This window comes from Triticum aestivum, chromosome 7D (assembly GCF_018294505.1).
Source record: "Triticum aestivum cultivar Chinese Spring chromosome 7D, IWGSC CS RefSeq v2.1, whole genome shotgun sequence".
Lineage (NCBI taxonomy): Eukaryota > Viridiplantae > Streptophyta > Magnoliopsida > Poales > Poaceae > Triticum > Triticum aestivum.
In genome coordinates, this window is record NC_057814.1 from 237,976,929 (window position 1) to 237,985,970 (window position 9,042).

At 41.6% G+C, this 9,042-nt stretch overlaps 1 protein-coding gene across 2 annotated transcripts; it reads left to right on the top strand.

Annotated features, from left to right (window-relative positions):
* The first annotated feature begins 476 nt into the window (after positions 1-476).
* On the top strand, positions 477-5,876 carry LOC123166086 (uridine kinase-like protein 2, chloroplastic). 2 transcript variants are annotated; one of them, XM_044583851.1, is made up of 14 exons: positions 501-953; positions 1,039-1,130; positions 1,614-1,683; positions 1,783-1,901; positions 2,319-2,415; positions 2,584-2,663; positions 3,080-3,274; positions 3,361-3,444; positions 3,589-3,649; positions 4,187-4,247; positions 4,867-4,960; positions 5,055-5,127; positions 5,247-5,329; positions 5,422-5,876. In XM_044583851.1, exons 1-14 carry the CDS (start codon positions 776-778, stop codon positions 5,563-5,565), a joined length of 1,431 nt encoding a protein of 476 aa, XP_044439786.1. In that variant the 5' UTR covers positions 501-775; the 3' UTR covers positions 5,566-5,876. The 2 variants fall into 2 exon arrangements, with proteins under 2 accessions (XP_044439787.1, XP_044439786.1); XM_044583852.1 differs by lacking the exons at positions 5,055-5,127; positions 5,247-5,329; positions 5,422-5,876 and having other exon boundaries at positions 477-953; positions 3,134-3,274; positions 4,867-5,035.
* Positions 5,877-9,042: the final 3,166 nt, after the last annotated feature.

Below are 9,042 nucleotides of genomic sequence, written 5' to 3' on the forward strand. Positions count from 1 at the left end.
AACGGGGTCAGATCCTTTGAAAAAGGGTCAAAACACGATGCCCCACAGCGTCTGCAGTCCCAATAAAAAGGGCAAGTCGTTGTTTACTGGCTGGAACAGGAGAGCATTGCTCCACGAACCACGATGCCGCTGCAAGCCTGCAACGCAACAATGGCTACAGACAACCGCATCGATCAAACCAAGGCAGGAGCGTATAGGTCGGTCAAACATGGATGCATCGAGTAATGCAACTTGCAAGCCTCCATTGAAAGCACACGCACAAACTTTGGTACGAGTAGAAATGGAAACCAGGGAAATAAATGAAAGGAGAGCAAATTCGGAACACCAAACAGGACCAGCAATCCCTTTATTTTCCCCTGCTGCGAACCAACAGGAGAGGACCAGCAGCTGCGAGGCGCAGAAAAAACAGAATCTACCCCACATATTCCCCGGCGCGCACTGTTCATCGTATGCACAGCAATTTCGCACGGAGAAATATGCTCCTCCTCTTCCGCCCGCCGCCCGACCCTCCGTGCACCGCTTCTTGGTACGCCGTCCAGAGACCCGGCCCGCCTCCGCGTCCACGGAGTCCAGCCGCCTCGCGGGTGCACGCAAAGCCGGCTCCACACAGCGTCCTTTCGCCCCCCACCAGGCCACCACCACGTCCCCGTCCTCCCTCCCCCACCCAAAACCCGCCCCATCCCCGTGTCAAAACCTCCGAGCTCGCCACAGCGATCGCCAGCTCGCCACGCCCACGCCCGCGCCGGCGACCACGCCCTGCCCGCGGAGCTGACCGATGGAGGACGTACTGGACTCGGCGGTGGGGGCCCACTTCAGCGGCCTCCGCCGCGACTTGCGCCGCCTCTCCTCCTCCTCCTCCCTCCCCTCCTCGCCCTCCTCCGCCACCTGCAACGGCGCGGCCGACGCGCCCAGCGGGCTCGCATCCCCCGCGCCCAGGCAGCCGTTCGTGATCGGTACGGTTCCCCTCCGCGGCTCTCTCCTGCAGTTTCTCCGTTTTGGTTTTGTCTTAGTTTTTTTTTCTTTGGTGCGTTTTCAAAGGGGTGTGCGGCGGAACGGCGTCGGGGAAGACGACGGTGTGCGACATGATCATCCAGCAGCTGCACGACCACCGCGTCGTGCTCGTCAACCAGGTCAGCTGCTGCTCGTTCCCGTCGAATTGTGCTTCTTTTTTTTCAGAACAAAAGGGCCGCGCCCCTGTTCCATTTCATATCAGAAACGAAATTGTGGTGCTCTGTCTTTTTTTTTCTCCGTTAGTGGTGCTGCTCTGCGATGCCCATATGTTCGTGTAGAGCTTGTGACGTTGTTCAATTTTATTAGAGCATCAGTGGGTGGAGTTGGAATCGTGTACTCTCGTGATGGCGCACATTAATGACTAGTAAATGATTCCAACTCTTACTACTACTAGTACTTTTGTTCGGGGAATTGGATCCTCCGTTACCTAGCTGTCAGTGTACTGGTCGTCATACCCCGTATAGCGTTTCCGAAACGCATCCTTTTTCCTGTTAAATCTGATCCAACTGTTAAAACACATAATGGTACACCACCAATTGCAGAAACCTATTTCCAAGCATCCCAGGAGCAGGTATAACTAAGCTTCGGTTGCAACTTTGCAGGATTCGTTCTACCGCGGTTTAACTGAGGAGGAATCTGAACATGTGGAAGAGTACAACTTTGATCACCCTGGTACTTGATGTGACGAAAATCTATGCCTTCTTTTTACCGCGGGGTTTGAATCCACTTTACTTTTTACATAAGGATAAGATTTTATTTTCTTGCTTGCAGATGCATTTGATACTGATCAACTTCTGGAGTGCATGGGAAAACTAAAGAGTGGACAGTCTGTTAATATTCCGATATATGATTTCAAGAATCATCGACGATGCTCTGAGAGCTTTAGAAAGGTAATAACCGACTGCATAATCAACCATTTATGTGAAAGTGATAATGCCTTTGTGAATGTAGTCATTGGTGAGTAAATTTGTGCACACATGTTTTCTGTAGAATATCTGGATGAGATGAAAACTGATAACCTGCAAAAAAGAGATGAAAATTGATGACATGAAAGGCATATATCTAAGACATTATTGTTTTACTACCTCAATTTTAGTAAAAGCTACAATTTACGAAGTTGCTAATGATCTGCTGTATCACCATGGCCCCAGCTCTTTTATTGTTAATCTGTAGAAGAACACGAGAGCTTGTGTTGAACAATGATGTCTAGTGTTGTTGGTGCTCTGTTTGATGCCAAATCAAATGGTTGTGATTGTTAAGTAGGTCTATAATTCCTCTTATGAATAGATCATCGACTTTTTTGTTAGGTCAATGTATCAGATGTCATCATTCTGGAGGGCATTTTGGTTTTTCATGATCAAAGGGTGCGTGACTTGATGGACATGAAAATTTTCGTTGACACAGGTTTGTTGCTGTTGTATTTGGTTGCATATATGATTCATTACATCATGGCTACAATATTGGAGGCATTGCATGCTCTGAGTGTCTTGTCGTTTTGTTTCGTTAGTCATGTTTATAGCTATTATTTGACCGCTCACCCTTTCTTCTGTTGACCATTATGGATCGGTTTAGATGCTGATATTAGGCTTGCTCGAAGAATAAGGCGTGATACAGTTGAAAGAGGTAGAGATGTTCTCTCAGTGCTTGAGCAGGTAATTCTACCACCAGTCTCGTCTGCTTCACTTTTGGATCTCTTAGCCTTGTTCTATTCGAAGTATATTAACTCCCTAAGCTTCAACGCATAAGGCATACAGTATCCTGCTGTTTCAAACTATAAGGTCTGCATGCAATTTAAATTATCATTTCTCTATCATGCGGCCATCTCTCTTCAGTATCTATGAGTAAACCTTTCAACAGACTATAATCTTCTTATACCCATTACACTACACAGGTATATCATTGTCGTCTCCAACTCTTCACCTATCATTCTACCATTCCCCCCCTTAATCACTGTGCTTAGTACAAATATGCCGCATGAAAGAAATGAAGTATATATATGCATGCCATCATTGAGATACACATGGCATGTCATTACCCATTTTAACACAATTTTTGATGAAATAATTAGTACGGGAGGTTTGTGAAGCCCGCCTTTGATGATTTTATCCTGCCTTCCAAGAAGTATGCTGATGTGATCATACCACGAGGAGGAGATAACCATGTTGCCATTGATTTAATTGCGCAACATATTCGTACAAAACTTGGACAGCACGACTTATGCAAATTATATCCAAATGTTTGTGTAGTTCAGACAACTTTCCAGGTATATTTATTGTAACTGTTGCTCTTTCAGATTTATACTGGTACTTAGATTTCCAAACTTGAGCTATTAAAAATTTATCTGGACAGATACGGGGAATGCATACCCTCATTCGTGACCGGGATATTACGACTCCTGATTTTGTCTTCTATTCAGATCGGCTGATTCGTTTGGTAATGGTCTTATTTCTCGTAACCCGTGCCTCTTTGTCCTTTCTTAGATAAATTCCTTCAGTCCAGTAGCAAAGTTGAGCTGCATAGTTCATAAATGTAGTCGACTGTTTACTAAGTGTTACTGGTATGGAAATATCTTGCTAGGTTGTTGAGCATGGTCTGGGGAATTTGCCATTTACAGAGAAGCAGGTCGTTACACCTACAGGTACATCACTGGTTCCGTTGTCTCATGCACCCCTTTTGTTAACTGTTTTCTAGGAAATTAGTTGCCATGCTTCAGTCAAATAACTTAATTCCATATATCTGTTTAAATTATGGTTGGAGAGCTGGAATAGCCACCCTTTTTTCAGGAACATGGCAGGTGCTCTGCCTTTCCATTTAGAAAAAGGTGACTGGTTTGTTATACAGAAACCAGGTGAATAAACACAGAATAGCCCCTTTATAATTTCAAAAATACCGATCCATGTCGTCATTGGTTGACAGAGCTTGCGTGGAGATAAGAGCTTATCCCCTCAATTTATGAAATTAAACTTGTACTTGTCCAATTTGTATTCACGAAATAATTTTCTGGAAGCCTGGGACTTCTAAAGATTGTTGGTTGTTTGCCTTATTTACTTCATACAACTGTCAACTGTGTATTTCTGTTAACGCAAGGCCCTGTGTACTCATTCATATTCGGTAATAGAACAAAGAATGAAATTTCTGTACACTAACATCATGATTATTTATGCTTTTTGTCCAGGATCTATTTATTCAGGAGTTGATTTCTGCAAGAAGCTCTGTGGAGTGTCGATTGTTCGAAGGTATGCCCCATTTTTAAAATCTTATAGTTTAAAAGGCTGGAATTTTAATTTCCGTTATTCGGTTAATGGAAAGGGGTTATGTCCGTTTCAAAAAAAAGGCTGGAATTTTAGGTACCACCATATTCTAGCATATGCAGCTTCCATGTAGCTCCTTTTGATTTAAACTGTCATCTAGCCTCAATAATTCGCTATACGTGTACGTAAGCTATTATATGGATCTTTCTGCACTCTATAGACAGTTGTTAAAAATGCGCAATAGTTCAGTGATGCAAATAATGTGTCAAATTTTGACTCGTTTGCGATTTCTCTTTACACAGTAGTTCAGTTATCCTGTATTATATGTCCTTAGAATTGAATTTTCAATCCCGGTACATATCTCCCTACTTGTGTTCCATTCCATCAATTACAGTACTATAAGTCAGTAACAGACGTTAATCACTATTAACTGATGCTATACTGCTAGCTAGTAGGAACAACGAGTGCTGATTTAAACTTACATGCAATGCCCCCGCCTTCTTCCTTTTCCCTAGTTATTCATTTTCAGTTAAATTACTCATGCAATACATCTTTGGTAGTATTTTCCTGCACATGTTAGAATGATATATATGTTTCACTGCAGTGGTGAAAGCATGGAGAATGCTTTGCGTGCTTGTTGTAAGGGGATAAAAATAGGTAAAATCCTAATACATCGTGTTGGAGACAACGGACAACAAGTTGAGTGTTCTTTAAATGTACTTCCATTGAAAATGTTCTTGAAAATAGTTCACTACTGCGGTTTTTGTGAATAAACCTTACTTCTGTGTCCAGCTCATATACAACAAGCTGCCCAGTGATATTGCTGAACGGCATGTTCTACTTATGGATCCTGTGCTCGGTACTGGTTAGTGTTACATATCGTTCTAATCTTTTCTTGATCGTTCTGTTTGCATTTCAAATTTAGAACTAATAGAGGTTGGTTACTCGCATGACTAAAGTTCTAGTATACTTTGTTTCTGACAGGTAACTCAGCAAATCAAGCTATACAGCTTCTTAGAAGTACAGGAGTTCCAGAGGACCACATCATGTTTCTTAATCTTATCTCGGTAAAGTTGTCTAGCCCATCTACTAGCTTAGTTACCACCCAGTACCTGTTCCCTTATTTTCGGTTAGCTTGTTTACGGCATTCCACAAACAGGCTCCTGAAGGAATCCATTGTGTCTGCAAGCGATTCCCTGATGTGAAGATCGTAACATCGGAGATCGACGCCGGATTGAACCAGGATTACCGTGTCGTGCCAGGGCTGGGTGAATACGGCGATCGCTACTTCGGCACTGACTAATCGGCTCACGATGCCGCTTCCATTTGGCGGCGAAGCGATAGACGGGGTAGAGCTAACAGGAGATATACTGGTGTTTGGTTGTTGTATACCGGCAGAGTGGAGCGGAGGCATCACTCTGGCAACCATTGGAGGTACCAACAAGGACACATGATGACGTGCATTATCATAATTCATATGGCTAAGCTAGACACTTTGAGCTTTATGTTCATGTGACGAGCTTTGCCTTTTTGTGTGTGAGTTTTGAGGCCCTTGGCATGATAATAACTTGCTCCTCAGCAGTTATAATGGCTTCAGAAATGTATAGCTTGCCTTGGATTGTGGGCTCGTGGCAGATAGATGTCGTACTATTGCCTCGACCTTTTTTCGACAAAAGGTGAATTTTATTGGCTTAAAACGGAGCATCAAGAATACACAAACACAATGGGTAAACAAGCAGGAGGCGGGCCGGAGTACTCGGCGAGCTCAGCTTATGACATACAATTCGCCGATCACCCCCTCACCGATCACCAGACCCTCGACAGGCTGCAGCGACGGGGATGGGAGAACCGATACTTCTGCGCGCTCTGCAACCGAAGCCTAGAATCTTCCATTCACCTCTTCTGGGAATGCCCATTTGCCAAGGACGTATGGTCTCAGGTGGCGACTTGGGAGGGATGCTCTGCCTTGCGGCCCGAGGACGGGACGTCAGGGCGCACAACCACGCAGATCATCAAGGGAAAGCTGGACGGGGCGGCGTCGGGAACTTTCAAGGGGCAGCGCTCCATTCTGATGGCGGTGGCGTGGCACATTTGGCTAGAAAGAAACGGGTGCACTTTCCGTGGGCACACGCCATGCACTCGGCGGGTGATCGATCGAGTCCGCAGCGACATGGAGCAATGGCGCCTTGCTGGTGCTAAATGCATAGCGACCCCGTTCGGGGACCCAACGTGAGAAGTTAGTCACGCAGCCTCATTTTTTCGCGGGATCACCAGCTTGTTGGTGCATCCGTAGCTCTATCCTGATCACTTGATCAGGCTTGCTTTTGTACTCTCCCTATGCTAAATCAATGAAAAGCCAGTGTGAAGCTGGATCTTTCAAACAAAAAAAAAATGGGTAAAAATTTGGTCTCCATATAGTTAGGATGCACACACCACACATACATAAGAAAACACGTCGACAAATAGCAAAGTCATATAAGACCAAAGTTATGTGTAGGCGAGTAAAAAGAGAAAGAGCAAAAAAAAAATCAAATACGCAATCGGCGTACTGCAACAATGATTGTATCCACACTAATCATTTCATGACACCACGCGGACGAGGGTCTTCGATAGCAACACCTTCATGAGGGATGGAATCTCAATTGCTGCCGGTATATATGTGAACAATGAGATATGAGCATTCAAAGGTTACCATGGTTGGGCTTATGAGTTATGCCATGAAGGGTCGATGTCTTGAGAGAATGGTTAAAGAGAATAAATTTAGATATGACTTGAAGTTAAGCTCATGGTGTTCCCGCAAAAAAAAAGTTAAGCTCATGTGAGTTCATGAGTTGGGTCATGGTTGATCCATATGTAAAGCAAGTTATTGAAGTGAATAAGCGTTCGGACAAGGTTGAACGTGTATACAAAAAATGTGATCACTTATTAAAAAAATGTTTTTGACATATACAAAAATGTAGTGAAAACAAAAAACAAACATAAGAAAAAGAAAAACCAAAAATGGAGAAGAAAAAAGAAAGCCAAACAAAAAATGGAGAAGGAAAAAACTAAAGAAAGACAACAAAAAGGAAAGAAAAGAAAAAAAAACAATGAAAAGAGAGAAAACACGAAGAAAAACAAAGAAACTGAAAATAAAACGAAGAATAAACAGTGAGGAAAGCGCGGCTTGTTTCATGTTTCACGTTAATAACAGTCACCCCACATATATATCAACAAACACGAGCCTAACACAGTGGCTAGCAGCACAAAGTGCAGCAGTACTGGGTTTCGTTCGCGCGACGTTCAGTTTAAGGGTACGACTCGTCAACCAACAGACTACTTGACTTGTTGTGATTAGATGCATGTGTTTTCCCACTTGTTGCCTCTCTTCTTCTTCTTCTTCTTCTTTTTCCTTTTTTTCGCTTTTTTTCCTTTCTTTTATCAAGTTCGAGAAACTTTTTTCTTCATGATTCTTTTCTGAAAATTGATGAGATTTTCAAATTTGTTTTTTTTAAATCAGTGAACTTTTTCCAAATTTTGATGAACCTTTTTTCAAATTTCAATGAACTTTTAAAATTGATAAACTTTTCATCATTTTGATGAACTTTTTTTCAAATCCAATGATTTTTTTTTTCAAATTTGATGAACCTTTTCCAAATTTGATGAACTTCCTTTTAAAATTGGATGTACCTTTTCCAAATTTGATGATTTTTTTCGAATTCAATGAACTTTTTTCAAAATCGATAATTTTTTCCAAATTCTTGTGAAATGTGTTTCAAAATTGATGAACTTTTTGTTTTAGAATTGACGAACTTTTCAAATTCATGAACTGTTTTCGAATTCATATTTGTTTTTATCCATGTGCTTTTCAGGTTTGTGAATGAAGGGACGAACAAAAAAAAACGAACGAACGCAACAGCATTGCCATGGGATAGAGCGAACGCGAGGCTGCTAGCTGGGCCGGCCCACGCGACGCTGCTGCGAGCGCCCGGAACCGGCGCTTAGGGCGCTGAAGAGGAGGTCTCGTCGCTACGGTCCTCTCGAATAGTAAGCTTCCATCTCGCACTATGCTCTAGTTGGGCCGGAAAAAATTCCAGTTTGTACCTAAAAAATGCCCAATTTGTACAAATTTGCCATATCTATTTTTTTCAATAAAAAACTCTTATATACACACAAAAATCGGCTGTGATTTTTGTACCTAAAAAATTCCATACAAAATTAAAAATACCGCTATATGCTAAAAAAATGCCATGTTCTTTCTAACAAAAAATGCCATGCGCAAAAAAAGAAGAAAAGCCATGATCTATGTAAAAATGACATGCTCTTTAACATAAAAATGCCATGCTCTTACAAAAAAAAATGAAAATATCATGCTTGTGGAAAAAAAAATGCCATTTATGGGTCTGAACCTAATATTAAAAATGCCATGTTATTGAAAAATCCTGCCATCCTATTATTAAAAAAATGCCACGTTATTAATTGTTAAAATGCCATACTCTTAGTAAATAAAACTACCATCCTCTAATTAAAAAAAATGGCATGTTGTTAATTATTAAAATTCCATGTTATCAGGTATAAAACAACATCCTATTACTAACAAAAAAAGCCATGTTATTAACTATTAAAATGCCATGTTGTTAATTATAGAAATGTCATCCTATTATTTAAAAATGCCATGTTATTAATAAAAATATCATGTTATTAGCTAATAGAATGTCATGTTAATTATAAAAATGCCACCCTCATATTTAAGAAATGTCATGATATTATTTATTAAAACTGCCATGTTACTAACAAAAAT